The 22727-nt window shown below is 54.2% G+C and overlaps 1 protein-coding gene across 1 annotated transcript; it reads left to right on the top strand.

The window, feature by feature from the left end:
- The first annotated feature begins 8 nt into the window (after positions 1–8).
- LOC131573994 (nephrin-like) lies at positions 9–20780 on the top strand. The gene is made up of 16 exons (XM_058828354.1): positions 9–215; positions 5447–5480; positions 6726–6917; positions 7927–8049; positions 8569–8697; positions 9532–9613; positions 10262–10365; positions 11088–11206; positions 12643–12811; positions 13500–13657; positions 14509–14635; positions 15564–15688; positions 18069–18246; positions 19092–19224; positions 20369–20467; positions 20768–20780. Exons 1-16 carry the CDS (start codon positions 9–11, stop codon positions 20778–20780), a joined length of 1992 nt encoding a protein of 663 aa, XP_058684337.1.
- The last annotated feature ends 1947 nt before the right edge of the window (positions 20781–22727 follow it).

Here is a 22727-nt window from a genome sequence, read left to right on the forward strand (position 1 = left end):
CGGAGCCAATGGGAGAAGGGCGAAGGATTGAGGGAGCCAATGGCAGAGCGGAGGGGGCGGGGCTAAAAACGAGCGCGGCCAATCGCAATGAGGAAAGGGCGGGGCTACGGAGGCGGGAGACGGCGGGAGGAGGGGGCGGGGCCGCGGTGAACCGGAACCAATCGGAATTCGAGGAGGGCGTGGTCAGAGCGAACCGGAGCCAATCAGAGCGCGAGGTGGGCGGGATAAATAAAGGGGCGGGGCTACGATGAACCGGAGCCAATTAAAAACGGGGTGAGAGGAGCGGAACCAATCAGCGCGGAAAGGGGCGGGGTTACGCTGAGCAGCGACCAATCAGAGCGCGAGAGGGGCGGGGCTACAAAGAGGGCGGGGCTAAAACGAACCGGATCCAATGGGAGAAGAGCAGAGGCGGAAAAGAACCAATCAGAACGCGCAGAGGGCGGGGCTTAACACGGGGGGCGTGACTAAACCCGAATCAACCAATCAGAGCGCGGTAAATTGGGAAGGGGCGTGGCCAAAGTGGGCGTGGCCGCTTTGTGGGCGTGGCTTGGGTGGGGGAGGGGCCCAAAATTCCCCTTTTAAAAAAATCCCAAAAATTTTGGGGATTCCCCAAATTCCCGGAAATTCCCAAAAATCCCAACCCGGGGGGGTCCCGGAGCCTTTTGGGGGAAATTTTGGGAGGATTTTGGTGAATTTTGGGATTCAAGATCATTTTTCGTTGAATTTTGGGGAATTTTGGGATTCCAGCTCATTTTTGGGTGAATTTTGGGGTTCCAAATCATTTTTAGTTGAATTTTGGGGAATTTTGGGGTTCCAAATCTTTTTTGGGTCGATTTTGGGAGGATTTTGGAAAATTTTGGGGTTCCAGATCATTTTTGGGTGAATTTTGGGATAATTTTGGGAGATTTCGGGTGAATTTTGGGGTTCCAAATCATTTTTGGGTGAATTTTGGGAGGATTTTGGTGAATTTTGGGATTCCAGCTCATTTTTGGGTCAATTTTGGGAAATTTCGGGTGAATATTGGGGTTCCAGCCCCTTTTTCGGTGAATTTTGGGAAGGATTTGGATAAATTTTGGGATTCCAGATCATTTTTCGTTGAATTTTGGTGAATTTTGGGGTTCCCAGATCATTTTTAGTTGAATTTTGGAGAATTTTGGGGTTCCAGATCATTTATGGGTGAATTTTGGGAAGATTTCGGATCAATTTTGGGGTTCCCAGATCATTTTTGGGTGAATTTTGGGTGAATTTTGGGAGATTTTGGATAAAATTTGAGGTCTCAGCTCTTTTTTGGGTGAATTTTGGGAAGATTTCGGAAAATTTTGGGGTTCAAGATCATTTTTAGGTGAATTTTCAGGTTCCAAATCTTTTTTGGGTCCATTTTGGGAGGATTTTGGAAAATTTTGGGGTTCCAGATCATTTTTGGGTGAATTTTGGGGTTCCAAACCCTTTTTGGGTCCATTTTGGGAGGATTTTGTTGAATTTTGGGATTCCAGATCATTTTGGGTGAATTTTGGGATAATTTTGGGAGATTTCAGTTGAATTTTGGGGCTCCAAATCTTTTTTGGGTGAATTTTGGGAGATTTTGGGTGAATTTTGGGGTTCAAGATCATTTTTGGGTGAATTTTCAGGTTCCAAATCTTTTTTGGGTCCATTTTGGGAGGATTTTGGAAAATTTTGGGATTCCAGATGTTTTTTGGGTCAATTTTGGGATAATTTTGGGAGATTTCGGGTGAATTTTGGGGTCCCAAATAATTTTTGGGTGAATTTTGGGGTCCCAGCCCCTTTTTGGGTGAATTTTGAGAGATTTGGATAAATTTTGGGGTTCCCAGATCATTTTTAGTTGAATTTTGGGGAATTTTGGGGTTCCAGATCATTTTTGGGTGAATTTTGGGTGAATTTTGGGAGATTTTGGATAAAATTTGGGGTCTCAGCCCATTTTGGATGAATTTTGGGAAGATTTTGGAGAATTTTGGGATTTCAGATCAGTTTTGGGTCAATTTTGTGGAATTTTGGGGGTCCCAGACCCTTTTTGGGTGAATTTTGGGAGATTTTGGATAAAATTTGGGGTCTCAGCCCATTTTGGATGAATTTTGGGAGATTTCAGTTGAATTTTGGGGTTCCAAATATTTTTTGGGTGAATTTTGGGAGATTTCGGGTGAATTTTGGGGTCCCAGATCATTTTTGGGCCAATTTTGGGAAGATCTTGGTGAATTTTGGGATTCCAGCTCATTTTTGGGTGAATTTTGGGTGAATTTTGGGAGATTTCGGGTGAATTTTGGGGTCCCAGATAATTTTTGGGTCCATTTTGGGAGGATTTTGGAAAATTTTGGGGTCCCAGCTCACTTTTGGGTCAATTTTATGGAATTTTGGGGGTCCCAGACCCTTTTTGGGTCAATTTTGGGATAATTTTGGATAAAATTTGGGGTCTCAGCCCATTTTGGGTGAATTTTGGGGTTCCAAATCATTTTTGGGTGAATTTTGGGAGGATTTTGGTGAATTTTGGGGTCCCAGCTCCTTTTTGGGTGAATTTTGGGAGATTTCAGGTGAATTTTGGGCTTCCAAATCATTTTTGGGTGAATTTTGGGTGATTTTTAGGTGAATTTTGGGAGATTTTGGGTGAATTTTGGGAGATTTTGGGTTCCCAGCTACTTTTTGGGTGATTTTGGGTGAATTTCGGGTGAATTTTGGGTGAATTTTGGCCGATTTTGGTGAATTTTGTGCGATTTTGGCCGATTTTGGGTGAATTTTGGCCAATTTTGGGTGAATTTTGGGTGATTTTTTGTGAATTTTGAGCGATTTTGGGTGAATTTTGGGCGATTTTGGGTCATTTTGGGTGATTTTTGGACCATTTTGGGTGACTTGGGGTGAATTTTTGTGCGATTTTGGCCAATTTTGGGTGATTTTTGTGCGGTTTTGGGTCATTTTGGGTGATTTTTGGACAATTTTGGGCGATTTGGGGTGAATTTTGTGCAATTTTGGCCAATTTTGGGTGAATTTGGTGCGATTTTGGGTCATTTTGGGTGATTTTTGGACGATTTTGGGTGACTTGGGGTGAATTTTGTGCGATTTTGGGTCATTTTGGGTGATTTTTGGACAATTTTGGGTCATTTTGGGTGAATTTTATGCGATTTTGGCCAATTTTGGGTGAATTTTGTCTGATTTTGGGTCATTTTGGGTGAATTTTGTGCGATTTTGGGTCATTTTGGGTGAGTTTTGGACAATTTTGGGTCATTTTGGGTGAATTTTGTGCGATTTTGGCCAATTTTGGGTGAATTTTGTGCGATTTTGGGTCATTTTGGGTGATTTTTGGACGATTTGGGGTGATTTGGGGTGATTTTGAGCAATTTTGGGTGAATTTTGTGCGATTTTGGGTCATTTTGGGTGATTTTTGGACGATTTTGGGCGATTTGGGGTGAATTTTGTGCGATTTTGGCCGATTTTGGGTGAATTTTGTCTGATTTTGGGTCATTTTGGGTGATTTTGGGTGAATTTGGGCGATTTTGGGTGAATTTTGGTCGTTTTTGGGTCATTTTTGGGGATTTTGGGTGAATTTTTGGGGATTTTGGGTGACTTTTGTGCGATTTTGGATCATTTTGGGTGAATTTTGTGTGATTTTGGGCGATTTTGGGTGATTTTGGGTGATTTTGGGCGATTTTGGGTGAATTTTGGGTGAATTTTGGGTGAATTTTGTGCGATTTTGGGTCATTTTGGGTGAATTTTGTGCGATTTTGGCCGATTTTGGGTGAATTTTGTGCGATTTGGGGTCATTTTGGGTGATTTTTGGACGATTTTGGGCGATTTGGGGTGAATTTTGTGCGATTTTGGCCAATTTTGGGTGAATTTTGGCCGATTTTGGGTGAATTTTGTGCGATTTTGGGTCATTTTGGGTCATTTTGGGCGCTTTTGTGTGATTTTCACCCGTCCCAGCCCCTCCCCCACCCATTCCCAGCTGGCCCCGCCCCTCCCCCGCATTCCCCAAATTCCCAAAATTCCCAAATCCGGGATCCTCCAATGGCAGCGAGGGGTGGGGGAGGGGCGGGGGGAGGTGGGGGAGGGGCGGGGGGAGGTGGGGGAGGGGTCTCAGGCCCCGCCCCTCCCCCCCAAAAAGGCTCCCGGGGCCCCTCCCCCCCCCAAAAAATCCCCGCGGGAGCCGCAGAGGGGATGGGGGAGGGGCTCGGCTGGGTGAGTGGGGGAGGGGAGGGGATTTTGGGGTAAAATTGGGGGATTTGGGGAAAAATTTGGGGGAATTTTGGAGGAATTTTGGGGGATTTTGGGAAAAATTTGGGGAAATTTGGGGGATTTGGGGGAATTTTGGAGAATTTTGGGGGTTTTTCGATGATTTTGAGGGATTTTGGGGGGAATTTGGGGTAAAATTGGGGGATTTTGGGAAAAATTGGGGGGAAATTTGGGGGATTTGGGGGAATTTCGGTGAATTTTGGGGGTTTTTCTATGATTTTGGGGGATTTTGGGGTAAAATTGGGGGATTTGGGAAAAATTCGGGGGAATTTGGGGGGATTTTGGGGGAATTTGGGAAAAAATTGGGGGAAATTTGGGGGAATTTCGGTGAATTTTGGGGGTTTCTTTGATGATTTTGAGGGATTTTGGGGGGATTTTGGGGTAAAATTTGGGGGGAATTTGGGGGAATTTGGGGAAATTTGGGGGAATTTGGGAAAAATTTGGGGGAAATTTGGGGAATTTGGGGAAATTTGGGGGAATTTGGGAAAAATTTGGGGGAAATTTGGGGGATTTGGGGGAATTTTGGAGAATTTTGGGGTTTTTTCGATGATTTTGAGGGAATTTGGGGGGGATTTTGGGGTAAAATTGGGGGATTTTGGGAAAAAATTGGGGGAAATTGGGAAAAATTTGGGGGATTTTGGGAAAAATTTGGGGGAAATTTGGGGGATTTGGGGGAATTTTGGAGAATTTTGGGGTTTTTTGATGATTTTGAGAGAATTTGAGGGGAATTTTGGGGTAAAATTGGGAAAATTTGGCGAATTCTGGGGGGATTTGGAGGGAATTTGGGAGGAATTTGGAAGAAATTGGGGAGAATTTGGGGAATTTGGGGGAATTTGGGGAATTTCAGAGGAATTTGGGGGGAATTTGGGAGGAGTTTTGGGAAAATTGGGGGAATTTGGGGAGAATTTTGGAGGAATTTGGGGGAATTTGGGGAGATTTTGGAGAATTTGAGAGATTTGGGTGGAATTTGGGGGAATTTTGGAGGCGTTTTGGGAAAATTTGGGGATTTGGGGGGAATTTGGGGAGAATTTGGGGGAATTTGGGGAATCCCTGAGGGATCCTGGAAGGATTTGGGGGTAAATTTTGGGAATTTTGGGGTTTTTTGGGAAAATTTTGGGAATTTTGTGGAAATTTGGGAATTTTTGGGGAATTTTGAGGGGATTTTGGGGGAATTTTTGGGGTGGAATTTTCTGGAATTCTCCCCCCACAGGCGATGCTGGCGCTGGCGATCATCGGAGCTTCCGGTCAGGGGTCACTCAGGGGTCACTCAGGGGTCACTCAGGGGTCAAAGGTCACTCAGGGGTCATTGAGGTCACTCAGGGGTCACTCAGAGGTCACTCAGGGGTCAAAGGTCACTCAGGGGTCACTCAGGGGTCACTCAGAGGTCACTCAGGGGTAATTGAGGTCACTCAGGGGTCACTCAGGGGTCACTCAGGGGTCACTCAGGGGTCACTCAGGGTCACTCAGGGGTCATTGGGGTCACTCAGGGGTCACTCAGGGGTCATTGGGGTCACTCAGGGGTCAGGGGTCACTCAGAGGTCAAAGGTCACTCAGGGGTCACTCATGGTCACTCAGAGGTCAAAGGTCACTCAGAGGTCATTGAGGTCACTCAGGGGTCACTCAGGGTCACTCAGGGGTCATTGGGGTCACTCAGGGGTCACTCTGGGGTCACTCAGAGGTCACTCAGGGGTCAAAGGTCACTCAGGGGTCAAAGGTCACTCAGGGGTCATTGGGGTCATTCAGGGGTCACTCAGGGGTCACTCAGGGGTCAAAGGTCACTCAGGGGTCACTCAGGGGTCATTGGGGTCACTCAGGGGTCACTCAGGGGTCACTCAGGGGTCACTCAGGGGGCAAAGGTCACTCAGGGGTCACTCAGGGGTCAAAGGTCACTCAGGGGTCACTCAGGGGTCATTGGGGTCACTCAGGGGTCACTCAGAGGTCAAAGGTCACTCAGGGGTCATTGAGGTCATTCAGGGGTCACTCAGGGGTCACTCAGGGGTCAAAGGTCACTCAGGGGTCATTGGGGTCACTCAGGGGTCACTCCGGGGTCACTCAGGGGTCACTCAGGGTCACTCAGGGGTCACTCAGGGGTCAAAGGTCACTCAGGGGTCATTGAGGTCATTCAGGGGTCACTCAGGGTCACTCAGGGGTCACTCAGGGGTCAAAGGTCACTCAGGGGTCATTCAGGGGTCATTGGGGTCACTCAGGGGTCACTCAGGGGTCATTGGGGTCACTCAGGGTCACTCAGGGGTCAAAGGTCACTCAGGGGTCACTCAGGGGTCAAAGGTCACTCAGGGGTCACTCAGGGGTCTCTCAGGGTCACTCGGGGTAATTGGGGTCACTCAGGGTCACTCAGGGGTCACTCAGGGGTCATTGGGGTCACACAGGGGTCACTCAGGGGTCACTCAGGGGTCATTGAGGTCACTCAGGGGTCACTCAGGGGTCAAAGGTCACTCAGGGGTCACTCAGGGCTCCCTCCCCCCTCTCAGGCTCCGCCCCCCCGGCCCCGCCCTTCCTGGAGGAACCGACCAATAGCAGCGCAGCTCTGGGCGAGGGGGCGGAGCTTCGCTGTCTCACCCAGGTGGGCGTGGCCGTGCAATGGGCGCGGGGGGGGCTCCTGCTCGGGGCCACGCCCACCCAGACCCATCCTCGCTACCGATTGGCTGGAGACCCCCGCAGAGGTTGGCGGGGCTTAAGGGGGGCGGGGCTTAAAGTGGGAGGAGCTTAAAGGGGCGGGGCTAAAATTGGGAGGGGCTCGGTGGGGCTTAAAGGGGTGGGGCTTAAATGGGCGGGGCTTAAAGGGGTGGGGCTTAAAGGGGAGGGGCTTAAAGGGGTGGGGCTTAAAGGGGAGGGGCTTAAAGGGGTGGGGCTTAAAATGGGAGGGGCTTTAAAGGCGGGGTAAATGGGTGGGACTTAAAGGGGAGGGGCTTAAAGTGGGAGGGGATTAAAAAGGAGGGGCTTAAAGAGGGAGGGGATTAAAGGGGCGGGGCTTAAAGGGGCGGGGCTTAAAGTGGGAGGAGCTTAAAGGGGCGGGGCTTAAAGGGGGAGGGGATTAAAGGGTGGGGTTTTGAGGGGGAGGGGCTTAAAGGGGCAGGGGTTAAAAGGGAGGGGCTTAAAGGGGTGGGGCTTAAAGGGGGTGGGGCTTAAAGTGGGAGGGGATTAAAGGGGCGGGGCTTAAAGGAGAGGGGATTAAAGGGGAGGGAATTAAAGGGGCGGGGCTTAAAGGGGGAGGGGCTTAAAGAGGAGGAGCTTAAAGGGGCGGGGCTTAAAGTAAGAGGGGCTTAGAGGGGTGGGGCTTAAAGGGGCGGGGCTTAAAGGGGTGGGGTTTAAAGGGGCGGGACTTAAGGAGGGCAGGGCTAAAAGGGGTGTGGGTTAAGGGGCGGGGCTTAAAGGGGTGGGGCTTAAAGGGGTGGGGCTTAAAGGGGCGGGGCTTAAAGAGGAGGAGCTTAAATGGGCGGGGCTTAAATGGGTGGGGATTTAAGGGGAGGAGCTTAAAGGGGCAGGGGTTAAATGGGAGGTGCTTAAATGGGCGGGGCTTAAAGGGGAGGGGCTTAAAGTGGGAGGGGCTTAAAGGGGATGGGTTTAAAGGGGAGGGGCTTAAGGGGCCTTAAAGGGGTGGGGCTTAAAGTGGGCGTGGCTTAACTGGGCGTGGTCCGGGGGTGGGCGTGGCCTAAGTGGGCGTGGCCACAGGTGAGCACCACCTGCGGATCCGGCCGGTGACGCTCGAGGATGACGACGTCTTCCAGTGCCAGGCGGGGGAGGGGAACGGCACCAGGCCACGCCCATCGCGCCCCGCCCAGCTGAGCGTGCTGGGTAAACTGGTTTATACTGGGAGGGGACTGGGAGGCAACTGGGAGGGACTGGGAGGGACTGGGAGGGAACTGGGAGGGGTTTGGATCAAACTGGGAGGGACTGGGAGGGAACTGGGAGGGACTGGGATGAACTGGGAGGGGTTTGGATCAAACTGGGAGGAACTGGGAGGAACTGGGAGGGAACTGGGAGGGACTGGGATGAACTGGGAGGGGACTGGGAGGGGACTGGGAGGGACTGGGAGGGAACTGGGAAGGGGGGAGGGGCAGCCTGGTGGCTCCCAGTGACAACCAGTGACCTCCCAGTTTGATCCCAGTTCATCCCAGTTTATCCCAGTCCATCCCAGTCCCTCCCAGTTCCATCCCAGTTCCCTCCCAGTCCCCTCCCAGTTTGATCCCAGTTCATCCCAGTTTATCCCAGTCCATCCCAGTTCATCCCAGTCCCTCCCAGTCCATCCCAGTCCCTCCCAGTTCCATCCCAGTCCATCCCAGTCCCTCCCAGTTCCATCCCAGTCTCTCCCAGTTCCCCCCAGTCCCCCCCAGTTGGAGCTGCTGGAGGGGGCGGAGCTTCCCCTGGTGGGCGGGGCCGAGGTTCAGATTCGCTGCCACGCCCACGACGCTCGCCCCTCCCCCACCCTGGAGCTGCGCCTGGGTGAGTTTGGGGACATTTTGGGACATTTGGGGACATTTGGGGACATTTGGGGACATTTGGGGACATTTTGGGGACATTTGGGGACATTTGGGGACATTTGGGGACATTTTGGGGACATTTGGGGACATTTGGGGACATTTTGGGGACATTTTGGGGACATTTGGGGACATTTGGGGACATTTTGGGGACATTTGGGGCCATTTGGGGCCATTTGGGGCCATTTTGGGGCCATTTGGGGACATTTTGGGACATTTTGGGACATTTGGGGCCATTTGGGGACATTTTGGGGACATTTGGGGCCATTTGGGGCCATTTGGGGACATTTTGGGGACATTTGGGGCCATTTGGGGACATTTGGGGACATTTGGGGACATTTTGGGGACATTTGGGGACATTTTGGGGACATTTTGGGGACATTTTGGGACATTTTGGGGACATTTGGGGACATTTGGGGACATTTTGGGGACATTTGGGGACATTTGGGGACATTTGGGCCAATTTTGGGTCTATTTTTGCTGATTTTGGGTTACTTTTGGCCAAATTTGGGCTGATTTTGGTCAATTTTGGGTCAATTTTGGTCAATTTTTGCCAATTTTGGGCTGATTTTGTCCAATTTTTGTCAATTTTGGGTTGATTTTTGCAGATTTTGGGTCAATTTTGGCCGATTTTGGTCGATTTTGATCAATTTTGGGTCAATTTTTGTCAATTTTGGTCAATTTTGGGCTGATTTTTGTCCAATTTTGGCCAATTTGGGGTCGATTTTTGCTGATTTTGGGTCGATTTCGGTCGATTTTGGTCAATTTTGGGCTGATTTTGGCCGATTCTGGGTGTCAGGGGAGCGGCTCCTTCCCGACGTCTCCTCCCGGGTGTTCGAGGGCTCCCACCCCAAACTCAGCTCCAGCGAGGCCACGGCCAGGTGAGCACCAGTATAAACCAGTATGGACCAGTATAAACCAGTTCGGACCAGTTCAGACCAGTATAAAAAAGTACAGACCAGTATAAACCAGTTAAAACCAGTACAAACCAATAGAAACCAGGATAAACCAGTACAGACCAGTTGGTCCCAGTCCCTCCCAGTTTATCCCAATCCCCTCCCAGTCCCTCCCAGTCCATCCCAGTCCATCCCAGTTTATCCCAGTCCCCTCCCAATCCCTCCCAGTCCAAACCAGTCCAAACCAGTTCCCTCCCAATCCCTCCCAGTCCCTTCCCAGTCCATCCCAGTTCATCCCAGTCCATCCCAGTCCCTCCCAGTCCCTCCCAGTTCATCCCAGTCCATCCCAGTCCATCCCAGTTTATCCCAGTCTCTTCCAGTTTAGCCCAGACCCCTCCCAGTCCGTCCCAATCCTCTCCCAGTCCATCCCAGTCCAAACCAGTTCCTCCCAGTTTATCCCAGTTCCCTCCCAGTCCCTTCCAGTCCCTCCCAGTCCATCCCAGTTTATCCCAGTCCATCCCAGTCCCTCCCAGTTCAAACCAGTCCCTCCCAATCCCCTCGCAATCCTCTCCCAGTCCCTCCCAGTCCCTCCCAGTCCATCCCAGTCCCTCCCAGTAACCCCAGTTTCCCCAGGCTGACCCCCAGCCCCGCTGACCACGGCTCCGTCCTCGTCTGCTCGGCCTCCAACGCGGCCGGGGCGGCTCCGGCCGAGGCCAAACTGCGGCTGGACATCGCTGGTGAGCCCGAAATGTCCCTCCCAGTTCATCCCAGTTCATCCCAGTTCATCCCAGTTCATCCCAGTCCCCTCCCAGTTCATCCCAGTTCATCCCAGTTCATCCCAGTCCCTCCCAGTTCCCTCCCAGTTCCCTCCCAGTTCATCCCAGTTCATCCCAGTTCCCTCCCAGTTCCCTCCCAGTTCCCTCCCAGTTCATCCCAGTTCATCCCAGTTCCTCCCAGTCCCCTCCCAGTTCATCCCAGTTCATCCCAGTTCATCCCAGTCCCTCCCAGTTCATCCCAGTCCCTCCCAGTTCATCCCAGTAACTCCCAGTTCATCCCAGTTCCCTCCCAGTTCATCCCAGTTCATCCCAGTTCATCCCAGTCCCCTTCCAGTTCATCCCAGTTCCTCCCAGTCCCCTCCCAGTTCATCCCAGTTCATACCAGTTCATCCCAGTCCCTCCCAGTCCATCCCAGTTCCCCCCAGTCCCCTCCCACTTTATCCCAATCCCCTCCCAGTCCATCCCAGTCCATCCCAGTTTATCCCAGTCCCCTCCCAGTCCCTCCCAGTTCATCCCAGTTCCCTCCCAGTCCATCCCAGTTCCCTTCCAGTCCCATCCCAGTCCATCCCAGTCCCTCCCAGTCCCTCCCAGTTCATCCCAGTCCCTCCCAGTCCCTCCCAGTCCCTCCCAGTCCATCCCTGTCCCCTCCCAGTCCCTCCCAGTTGACCCCAGTCCCCTCCCAGTCCCTCCCAGTGCTCCCAGTATCGAGGGGCTGCCGCCACTGGTGCGGGCGGGGGAGGAGCTGCAGCTGCTCTGCGTCAGCCGGGGGGGGCGCCCCACCCCCAGTCTGCACTGGGACAAGGTACTGGGGATACTGGGAGGGACTGGGAGGGACTGGGAGGGGATTGGGAGGGACTGGGATGGACTGGGAGGGGATTGGGAGGGACTGGGAGGGGACTGGGAGGGACTGGGAGGGGATTGGGAGGGACTGGGATCAAACTGGGAGTGACTGGGAGGGACTGGGAGGGAACTGGGAGGGACTGGGAGGGGATTGGGATGAACTGGGATGAACTGGGAGAGACTGGGATCAAACTGGGAGCACTGGGAGGTTACTGGGACCAAACTGGGATCAAACTGGGACCACTGGGGTCCTCTTGTGGGCGTGGCCTCCTCTGACTCCGCCCCTTTCCCATGATTGGCTCCCATTGGAGGGGGCGTGGTCAGAGGACTCAGGGGGCGTGGTCAGTTAGTTTGGGGGCGTGGCCTCCTCTGACCCCGCCCCCTCTCCCACGATTGGCTCCTGTCGAAGGGGGCGTGGTCAGAGGATGTGAGGGCGTGGTCAGAGGATTTGGGGGCGTGGTCAGAGGATTTGGGGGCGTGGTCAGAGGATTTGGGGGCGTGGCCTCCTCTGACCCCGCCCCCTTTTCCCAGGACTGGCTCCCATTGGAGGGGGCGTGGTCAGAGGATTTGGGGGCGTGGTCAGATGATTTGGGGGCGTGGTCAGAGGATTTGGGGGCGTGGTCAGATGATTTGGGGGCGTGGCCTCCTCTGACCCCGCCCCCTTTCCCCAGGACGGGCTCCCATTGGAGGGGGCGTGGTCAGAGGATTTGGGGGGCGTGGTCAGAGGCTTTGGGGGCGTGGCCTCCTCTGACTCTGCCCCTTTCCCGTGATTGGCTCCCATTGGAGGGGGCGTGGTCAGAGGCTTTGGGGGCGTGGCCTCCTCTGACCCGGCCCCCTTTCCCCTGGATGGGCTCCCATTGGAGGGGGCGTGGTCAGAGGATTTGGGGCGTGGCCTCCTCTGACTCCGCCCCCTTTCCCCTGAATGGGCTCCCATTGGAGGGGGCGTGGTCAGAGGATTTGGGGGCGTGGTCAGAGTATTTGGGGGCGTGGCCTCCTCTGACCCCACCCCCTTTCCCCCATGATTGGCGCCCATTGGAGGGGGCGTGGTCAGAGTATTTGGGGGCGTGGTCAGAGGCTTTGGGGGCGTGGTCAGCGGCTTGGGGGGCGTGGCCTCCTCTGACTCCGCCCCCTTTCCCAGGACGGGCTCCCATTGGAGGGGGCGTGGCCAGAGGACTCAGGGGGCGTGGTCAGAGGATTTGGGGGCGTGGTCAGAGGATTTGGGGGCGTGGTCAGAGGCTTTGGGGGCGTGGCCTCCTCTTACCCCGCCCCCTTTCCCATGATTGGGTCCCATTGGAGGGGGCGTGGCCAGAGGGTGCAGGGGGCGTGGTCAGTGGATTTGGGGGCGTGGTCAGAGGATTTGGGGGCGTGGCCTCCTCTGACCCCGCCCCCTTTCCCCAGGACGGGCTCCCATTGGAGGGGGCGTGGTCAGAGGACTCGGGGGGCGTGGCCAGGACCCGTCTCGTGCTCAGCCCCGCCCCCGATGATGATGGCGCCACCTTGCGGTGCCGAGCGGTGACGTCACTTCCGGGGGGCGGGGCCAGCGCCAGCGTCAAACTGAGAGTGACGTGTGAGGAACTGGGATGGACTGGGATCAAACTGGGAGGGACTGGGAGGGACTGGGAGGGACTGGGATAAACTGGGAGGGAACTGGGAGGGAACTGGGATGAACTGGGATCAAACTGGGATGAACTGGGATCAAACTGGGAGGGACTGGGATGGACTGGGAGGGAACTGGGAGCGGACTGGGATGGACAGGGATCAAACTGGGATGAACTGGGATGGACTGGGAGGGAACTGGGAGGGACTGGGATGAACTGGGATGGACTGGGATAAACTGGGAGGGACTGGGAGGGACTGGGAGGGAACTGGGAGGGACTGGGATCAAACTGGGATGGAATGGGAGTGGATTGGGGTCAAACTGGGATAAACTGGGAGGGACTGGGATGAACTGGGATGAACTGGGAGGGACTGGTTTGCTTTATACCGGTTCGGGTTTGTCCGTGCTGGTTTATACTGGTTTATACCAGTTTATACTGGTTTATACTGGTCCATACCAGTCCATACTGGTTTATACTGGTCTGTACCGGTCAGACCACACTGGTCCATAATAACTCATACTGGTTTATACTGGTTTATACCGGTTTATACTGGTTTATACCGGTTTATATAGGTTTATGGTTGTTTATATGGGTTTATACTGGTCCATACTGGTCCATACTGGTCCATACTGGTTTATACTGGTTTATACTGGTCAGACGGCCCCTCGGAGCTGACCCTGCTGGGCTCGGGCGCGGTGGCCGAGGCCGGGGAGGCGGCGCTGAGCTGCACCAGTGCTCCCAGTAACCCCCCAGTACGGCTGCGCTGGTGGCTGGGGGGGAGGGAGCTGAGGGCGAGCCACGAGGGAGCGACAGCGGTGAGGGGAACTGGGGGAACTGGGACAAACTGGGAGGGACTGGGAGGGACTGGGATAAACTGGGAGGGACTGGGAGGGGATTGGGAGGGGATTGGGAGGGAACTGGGAGGGACTGGGATAAACTGGGAGGGACTGGGAGGGAACTGGGAGGGACTGGGAGGGAACTGGGATTGACTGGGAGGGCACTGGAAGGGGACTGGGAGGAGCTGGGAGGGACTGGGAGGGGACAGGGAGAAACTGGGAGGGGACGGGGAGAAACTGGGATAAACTGGGATGGACTGGGAGGGGATTGGGAGGGGACTGGGAAGGACTGGGAGGGAACTGGGAGCACTGGGAAGGACTGGGACAGACTGGGAAGGAGTGGGATGAACTGGGATCAAACTGGGAGGGAACTGGGATGGACTGGGAGGGACTGGGATGGACTGGGAGGAGAACTGGGAGGGAACTGGGAGGGAACTGGGAGGGACTGGGAAGGACTGGGAGGGACTGGGAGGGACTGGGAGGGACTGGAAGGAGAACTGGGAGGGACTGGGAGGGACTGGAATAAACTGGGAAGGACTGGGAGGGAACTGGGAGCACTGGGAAGGACTGGGACAGACTGGGAGGGACTGGGATCAAACTGGGAGTGACTAGAATAAACTGGGATGAACTGGGAGCACTGGGAGGGACCAAGTGACCCCTGGGTGACCCCTGGGTGACCCCTGAGTGACCCTGAGTGACCCCTGGGTGACCCCTGAGTGACCCTGAGTGACCCTGAGTGACCCCTGAGTGACCCCTGGGTGACCCCTGGGTGACCCCTGAGTGACCCCTGAGTGACCCCTGGGTGACCTTTGACCCCCACGTGACCCCAGGGGGGCGGGGCCGTGTCCAACCTGACGCTGCGGGGGAGGGTCCAGGACCACGGGGCCCCCCTGGTGTGCGAGGCCGAGACCCCCGGGGTGGGGACCCGGAGCGTCAGCGTCACCCTGAGCGTCAGCCGTGAGCAACTGGGACAGACTGGGAGGAACTGGGAGGGACTGGGAGGAACTGGGAGAGAACTGGGATGGACTGGGAGGGGATTGGGAGGGACTGGGAGAGAACTGGGATGGACTGGGAGGGACTGGGAGGGACTGGGAGGGACTGGGAGGGACTGGGAGGGACTGGGAGGGGACTGGGTGCCACTGGGAGCAACTGGGAGGGGATTGGGGGGCACTGGGATGAACTGGGAGGGACTGGGAGGGGATTGGGAGGGACTGGGATATACTGGGAGAGCACTGGGATGGACTGGGAGGGACTGGGAGACACTGGGAAACACTGGGAGCAACTGGGAGGGGATTGAGGGGGCACTGGGACAGACTGGGAGGGACTGGGGATGGACTGGGATGAACTGGGATGGACTGGGAGGGACTGGGAGGGACTGGGAGGGGATTGGGAGGGACTGGGAGCAACTGGGATCAACTGGGATGGGTTTGGGGAGGACTGGGTTATACTGGGATGGACTGGGAGAGCACTGGAATAGACTGGGAGGGAATTGGGGGGACTGGGAGGGACTGGGACGGACTGGGAGGGGACTGGGACAAACTGGGACATACTGGGAGCAACTGGGAGGGGACTGGGGAGGTTTCCCTTTAAGAGGGAGCCTGTCCCTTTAAGAGGGGGCCTGTCCCTTTAAGAGGGGGTGTATCCCTTTAAGAGGGGGCCTGTCCCTTTAAGAGGGGGTGTATCCCTTTAAGAGGGGGCCTTTCCCTTTAACAGGGGGCCTGTCCCTTTAAGAGGGGGTGTATCCCTTTAAGAGGGGGCCTGTCCCTTTAAGAGGGTGCGTGTCCCTTTAAGAGGGGGCGTGTCCCTTTAAGAGGGGGTGTATCCCTTTAAGAGGGAGCCTGTCCCTTTAAGAGGGGGCGTGTCCCGCTCTGGCCCCGCCCCCCAGACCCTCCCCAGGCTCTCTGGATCGAGGCCCCTCCCCCCAACGCCACCTTCCGGGTGGGGGAGGGGCTGCGGCTGCTCTGCCACGCCCGGGGGGGGCACCCGGCACCCAAACTCACCTGGACCAAGGTGAGAGGATGGAAATGGACACGGAATGTTCCGGAATATTCCCGGAAAATTCCTTAAAAATCCCCAGAAATGGCTGTGGAATGTTCCGGAATATTGCCAAAAAAATCCCCAAAATATTCCCCAAAAATCCCCGGAAACGGCTGCAGAATGTTCCGGAATATTCCCGGAAAATCCCCAAAATATTCCCGAAACATCCCCAGAAACGGACGCGGAATGTTCCGGAATATTCCCGGAAAATCCCTGGAAACGGCCGTGGAATGTTCCGGAATATTCCCCAAAAAATCACCCAAAAATTCCCAGAAAATCCCCAGAAACGGCTGCGGAATATTCCGGAATATTCCTGAAAAAATCCCTGGAAACGGCCGTGGAATGTTCTGGAAGATTCCCCAAAAAATTCCCAAAAAATCCCCAAAATATTCCCGGAAAATCCCTGGAAACGCCTGCAGAATGTTCCGGAATATTCCCAAAAAATCCACAGAAACGGCCGCGGAATGTTCCGGAATATTCCCAAAAAATTCCCAAAAAATCCCCCAAAAATTCCCAGAAAATCCCCAGAAATGGCTGCGGAATGTTCTGGAATATTCCCCAAAACATCCCCAAAATATTCCCCAAAAATCCCCGGAAACGGCCGCGGAATGTTCCGGAATATTCCCAAAAAATCCCCAAAATATTCCCGAAAAATCCCTGGAAACAGCCCTGGAATGTTCCGGAATATTCCCGGAAAATTCCAAAAAAATCCCCAAAATATTCCCCAAAAATTCTCGGAAACGGCCGCGGAATGTTCCAGAATATTCCCGGAAAATCCCCTGAAATGGCTGTGGAATGTTCCGGAATATCCCCAAAAAATTCCCAAAAAATCCCCAAAATATTCCCCAAAAATCCCCGGAAATGGCTGCAGAATGTTCCGGAATATTCCCAAAAATTTCCCAAAATATTCCTGAAAAAATTCCCAAAATATTCCCGGAAAATCCCTGGAAACGGCCCTGGAATGTTCTGGAATATTCCACAAAAAATCCCCAAAATATTCCCGAAAAATCCCCGGAAACGGCCGTGGAATGTTCCGGAATATTCCACAAAAATTCCCCGAAAATCCAGAAAAAATCGAAAAAATCCCCAAAAAATTCCTAAAAAATCCCAAAAAATCCCCCAAACCCCCAAATCCCCAAAACCTCCCCAAATCCCCCCAAAATTCCCAAAATCCCCCCAAAAAATCCCAAAAAATCCCCCCAAAATAAAAAAGTCCCAAAAATTCCAGAAAAAATTGAAAAAAATCCAAAAAAATTCTGAAAAAAATCCCCAAAAAATCCCAAAAAATCCCCCAAATCCCCAAATCCCCTGCAAAACCCCAAAACCGCAAAAAATTCCCAAAATCCCCCAAAAATTCCCAAAATCCTTCCAAAAATTCCCAAAATATTCCCCAAAAAATGCCCAAAAAATCCCCCAAAAATCCTGAAATAATCCAGAAAAAATTCGAAAAAAAATCCTGAAAAAATACCAAAAAAAATCCCCAAAAAAATCCCAAAAAATCCCAAAAAATCTCCAAATTCCCAAAATTCCCCAAACCTTCCACAAACCCCCCAAAAAATCCCCAAAATCCCCCCAAAAATCCCAAAATATTCCCAAAAAATTCCCCAAAAATCCAGAAAAAAATGCAAAAAATCCCCCAAAAAATCCAAAAAAATCTAAAAAAAAAATGAAAAAAATCCCCAAAAAATCTCAAAAAATCCCAAAAAAATCCCCAAAAAATCCCCAAATCCCCTAAAAAACCCCAAAATCCCCCCAAAAATTCCCAAAACCCCCCAAAAATCCCAAAATCCCAGAAAAATATCCCAAAAAAATACAGAAAAAATCGCAAAAAAAATCCCCAAAAATCCCAGAAAAATTCCAGAAAAATCCCAGAAAAATCCCAGAAAAATCCGAAAAAATCCTAAAAAATCCCCAAAATCCCCAAAATCCCAAAACCCCCAAAAATTCCCAAAATCCCCCCAAAAAATCCCCAAAAAAATCCACAAAAAATTAAAAAAAAATCCCCAAAAAAAATCCAAAAAAATCCAGAAAGAATCGAATAAAAATCAAAAAAAAATCCCAAAAAATCCCAAAAAAATCCCAAAAAATCCCCAAAATCCCCAAAATCCCAAAACCCCCAAAAATTCCCAAAATCCCCCCAAAAAATCCCCCAAAAATCCACAAAAAATTCAAAAAAAAATCCAAAAAAATTCCAAAAAAATCCAGTAAAAATCGAAAAAAAATCCCAAAAAATCCCAAAAAATCCAGAAAAAAATCCCCAAAAAATCCCCAAAATCCCCAAATCCCCTAAAAAACCCCAAAACCCCCAAAAATTCCCAAAACCCCCCTAAAAAATTCCCAAATTTCCTCGCAGGACGGGCGCCCCCTGCTGGACGCTCCCCCCCAGAGCCGCGAGGGTCACGTGACCTCCAGGCCCCTCCCCCTTTTGGCCACGCCCAGTGACAATGGCGCCCCCTATCGGTGCGAGGCTGCACCCACCCGCCAGGGGGCGCCACCCACCCGCAGCCAACCCGTCAGGCTGAGGGTGCAGTGTGAGACTGGGAGGGACTGGGATATACTGGGAGGGGATTGGGATGAACTGGGAGGGACTGGGAGGGACTGGGAGGGTGACTGGGATCAAACTGGGAGGGACTGGGATGGACTGGGAGGGACTGGGAGAGACTGGGAGGGACTGGGAGGGGATTTGGATGGACTGAGAGGGGATTGGGATAAACTGGGATAAACTGGGAGGGGATTGGGAGGGACTGGGAAGGGACTGGGATATACTGGGAGGGACTGGGAGGGACTGGGAGGGGATTGGGAGGGGATTGGGAGGGGACTGGGAGGGACTGGGAGGGACTGGGAGGGACTGGGAGGGGATTGGGGTGGACTGGGGGTGACTGGGATCAAACTGGGAGGGACTGGGAGGGACTGGGATAAACTGGGATAAACTGGGATAAACTGGGAGGGGATTGGGAGTGACTGGGAAGGGACTGGGGGTGACTGGGATCAAACTGGGAGGGACTGGGATAAACTGGGAGGGAACTGGGAAGGGACTGGGACGGGATTGGGATAAACTGGGAGGGACTGGGAGGGGATTCAGAGGGACTGGGAGAAACTGGGATGGACTGGGAGGGGATTGGGAGTGACTGGGAAGAGACTGGGGGTGACTGGGATCAAACTGGGAGGGACTGGGATGGACTGGGATGGACTGGGAGGGACTGGGAGGGACTGGGATGAACTGGGAGTGACTGAGTCCATCTCAGTCCATCCCAATCCCCTCCCAGTCCCTCCCAGTCCCTCCCAGTCCATCCCAGTCCCTCCCAGTCCGTCCCAGTCCATCCCAGTCCATCCCAGTCCCTCCCAGTCCATCCCAGTAACTCCCAGTATGTCCCAGTTCCAGCCCAGTCCGTTTCCATCTCGGTGTCTCCGCGGGAGCCCCGCCCCGGCCACGCCCTGATCCTGACGTGTCGCGCTGGCCCCGCCCACCCGGCGCCGCTGCTGACGTGGATCCGGCCCGGCCACGCCCCGTGAGCACCAGTATAAACCAGTATAAACCAGTATAACATCAGTAACACCAGTATAAACCAGTAACACCAGTATAACATCAATAACACCAGTATAAACCAGTATAACACCAGTAACTCCCCACCCGGCGCCGCTGCTGACGTGGATCCGGCCCGGCCACGCCCCGTGAGCACCAGTATAAACCAGTATAAACCAGTATAAACCAGTATAAACCAGTATAACACCAGTAACACCAGTATAAACCAGTAACACCAGTATAACATTAATAACACCAGTATAAACCAGTATAACACCAGTAACTCCCCACCCGGCGCCGCTGCTGACGTGGATCCGGCCCGGCCACGCCCCGTGAGCACCAGTATAAACCAGTATAAACCAGTATAAACCAGTAACACCACTAGCAAACCAGTATAACACCAGTAACAAACCAGTATAACACCAGTATAACACCAGTAACAGACCAGTAACACCAGTATAACACCAGTAACCCCCAGTAACTCCCCCAGTTTATCCCAGTCCCTCCCAGTTCCCTCCCAGTATATCCCAGTCCCTCCCAGTTTGACCGAATCCCCTCCCAGTCCCTCCCAGTTCCCTCCCAGTTCCCTCCCAGTCCCTCCCAGTATAAACCAGTCCCTCCCAATCCCCTCCCAGTCCATCCCAGTATAAACCAGTAACCCCCAATCCCCTCCCAGTCCCTCCCAGTCCATCCCAGTTTGATCCCAGTCCCTCCCAGTCCATCCCAGTTTATCTAAATCTTCTCCCAGTCCATCCCAGTCCCCTCCCAGTCCATCCCAGTATAAACCAGTAACCCCCAATCCCCTCCCAATCCCCTCCCAGTCCCTCCCAGTCCATCCCAGTCCCTCCCAGTCCCTCCCAGTCCCATCCCAGTCCCTCCCAGTCCCATCCCAGTCCATCCCAGTCCCTCCCAGTCCCTCCCAGTCCCTCCCAGTCCCATCCCAGTCCCTCCCAGTCCCTCCCAGTCCCCTCCCAATCCCTCCCAGTCCCCTCCCAATCCCATCCCAGTATAAACCAGTAACCCCCAATCCCCTTTTAACCCCTCCCAATCTCCTCCCAGTCCATCCCAGTCCCTCCCAATCCCCTCCCAGTCCCTCCCAGTATAAACCAGTAACCCCAGTTTCCCCCCAGGGACCCGGGGCAGCCCCTCCCCCCCAGCCCCGCCCCCCACGGGGGGGTCACGGTGGGGTCGCGGCTGCTCCTGCAGGGGGCGCTGTCGCTCCAGGATCAGCCAATCCCAGTTCATCCCAGTCCATCCCAGTATAAACCAGTAACCCCCAATCCCCTCCCAATCCCCTCCCAGTCCCTCCCAGTTTGATCCCAGTCCCTCCCAGTCCATCCCAGTTTGATCCCAGTCCCTCCCAGTCCATCCCAGTTTATTTAAATCTCCTCCCAGTCCCTCCCAGTCCCCTCCCAGTCCCTCCCAATCCTCTCCCAGTTTATCCCAGTCCATCCCAGTTTATCCCAGTCCCCTCCCAGTCCCTCCCAGTCTCTCCCAGTCCCTCCCAGTCCCTCCCAATCCCATCCCAGTATAAACCAGTAACCCCCAATCCCCTTTTAACCCCTCCCAGTCCCCTCCCAGTCCATCCCAGTCCCTCCCAGTCCCCTCCCAGTCCCTCCCAGTATAAACCAGTAACCCCAGTTTCCCCCCAGGGACCCAGGGCAGCCCCTCCCCCCCAGCCCCGCCCCCCACGGGGGGGTCACGGTGGGGTCGCGGCTGCTCCTGCAGGGGGCGCTGTCGCTCCAGGATCAGCCAATCACGTGCCGAGCCTGGAGCGGGGGGATGGGCGTGGCCGTCAGCTCCACCCACACCCTGCGCCTGCGCCGTGAGGATACTGGGATATACTGGGATATACTGGGAGGGGACTGGGATATACTGGGAGGGGACTGGGAGGGACTGGGATATACTGGGTTATACTGGGATGGACTGGGATGGACTGGGAGGGACTGGGAGGGGACTGGGATGGGACTGGGAGGGAACTGGGAGGGACTGGGATGAACTGGGATGGACTGGGATGGACTGGGATGGACTGGGGTGAACTGGGAGGGAACTGGGAGGAACTGGGAGGGAACTGGGAGGGACTGGGATGAACTGGGAGGGACTGGGAGGGAACTGGGAGGGACTGGGAGGGACTGGGATGAAACTGGGAGGGACTGGGAGGGACTGGGATGAACTGGGAGGGACTGGGATGAACTGGGAGGGACTGGGAGGGACTGGGATGAACTGGGAGGGACTGGGATGAACTGGGAGGGACTGGGATGAACTGGGAGGGACTGGGAGGGAACTGGGATGAACTGGGTGGGAACTGGGAGGGACTGGGATGGACTGGGAGGGACTGAGGTGAACTGGGATGAACTGGGAGGGAACTGGGAGGGACTGGGATGAACTGGGAGGGACTGGGATGAACTGGGAGGGACTGGGATGAACTGGGAGGGACTGGGAGGGAACTGGGATGAACTGGGTGGGAACTGGGAGGGACTGGGATATACTGGGAGGGAACTGGGAGGGACTGGGATGGACTGGGAGGGACTGAGGTGAACTGGGATGAACTGGGAGGGAACTGGGAGGGACTGGGAGGGACTGGGAGGGGACTGGGATGAACTGGGAGGGACTGGGAGGCATGAAAAGGGAATTGGGGGTTACTGGTTTATACTGGGATATATTGGGAGGGGACTGGGAGGGAACGGGGAGGAACTGGGAGGGACTGGGAGGGAACTGGGAGGAACTGGGAGGGAACTGGGATGAACTGGGAGGGACTGGGATGGACTGGGAGGGAACTGGGAGGAACTGGGAGGGGACTGGGAGGGGTTAAAAGGGGATTGGGGGTTACTGGGTTATACTGGGAGGGACTGGGATGAACTGGGAGGGACTGGGGTGAACTGGGAGGGAACTGGGAGGGACTGGGAGGAACTGGGAGGGAACAGGGAGGCGTCAAAAGGGAATTGGGCGTTACTGGTTTATACTGGTTTGGGGTTGAACTGGTGCCGAACTGGTCTGTATCAGTTCAAAACTGGTTTATACTGGTTTGTACTGGGTCTATACCAGTCCATACTGGTTCATACTGGTCCGTACTGGTGCAGACCCCCCCGTGCTCAGCCCCGGCCCCTCCCCCGTGCTGGTTCCGGAAGGTTCCGAGGCCGTTCTGGAGCTCTCGGTCCGGGCCCATCCCCCCCCCGAGAGCTGCACCTGGAGCGTGCGGGGGAGGGGCATCAGCCCCGGTACTGGGAGCACTGGTTTATACTGGTTTGGACTGGGAGAGGGGAAATGAAGGGGCTGGGGGTTACTGGGTTAGACTGGGAGGGGACTGGGAGGGCTCTGAGAGGTTACCTGGGAGTACTGGGAGGGACTGGGAGCTTACTGGGAGGGACTGGGAGGGGATTTGGGGTTACTGGTTTATACTGGGTTGGGTGTTGGGGTTACTGGGAGGGACTGGAAGGTTCAAGGCCTAACTGGGAGCACTAACTGGGAGGTTACTGGGAGGAACTGGGA

This window comes from Poecile atricapillus (genome assembly GCF_030490865.1).
Source record: "Poecile atricapillus isolate bPoeAtr1 chromosome 32 unlocalized genomic scaffold, bPoeAtr1.hap1 SUPER_32_unloc_2, whole genome shotgun sequence".
Taxonomy (NCBI): domain Eukaryota; kingdom Metazoa; phylum Chordata; class Aves; order Passeriformes; family Paridae; genus Poecile; species Poecile atricapillus.

Bases quoted from the DNA above. Each gene is read 5' to 3' on its own strand.
- LOC131573994 (XM_058828354.1), top strand. From the start codon at position 9: ATGGGAGAAGGGCGAAGGATTGAGGGAGCCAATGGCAGAGCGGAGGGG. The intron at 216-5,446 runs GTGGGCGGGATA...CTCCCCCCACAG, and splicing joins GGAGCCAATCAGAGCGCGAG to GCGATGCTGGCGCTGGCGAT. The intron at 15,689-18,068 runs GTGAGAGGATGG...ATTTCCTCGCAG, and splicing joins CCAAACTCACCTGGACCAAG to GACGGGCGCCCCCTGCTGGA.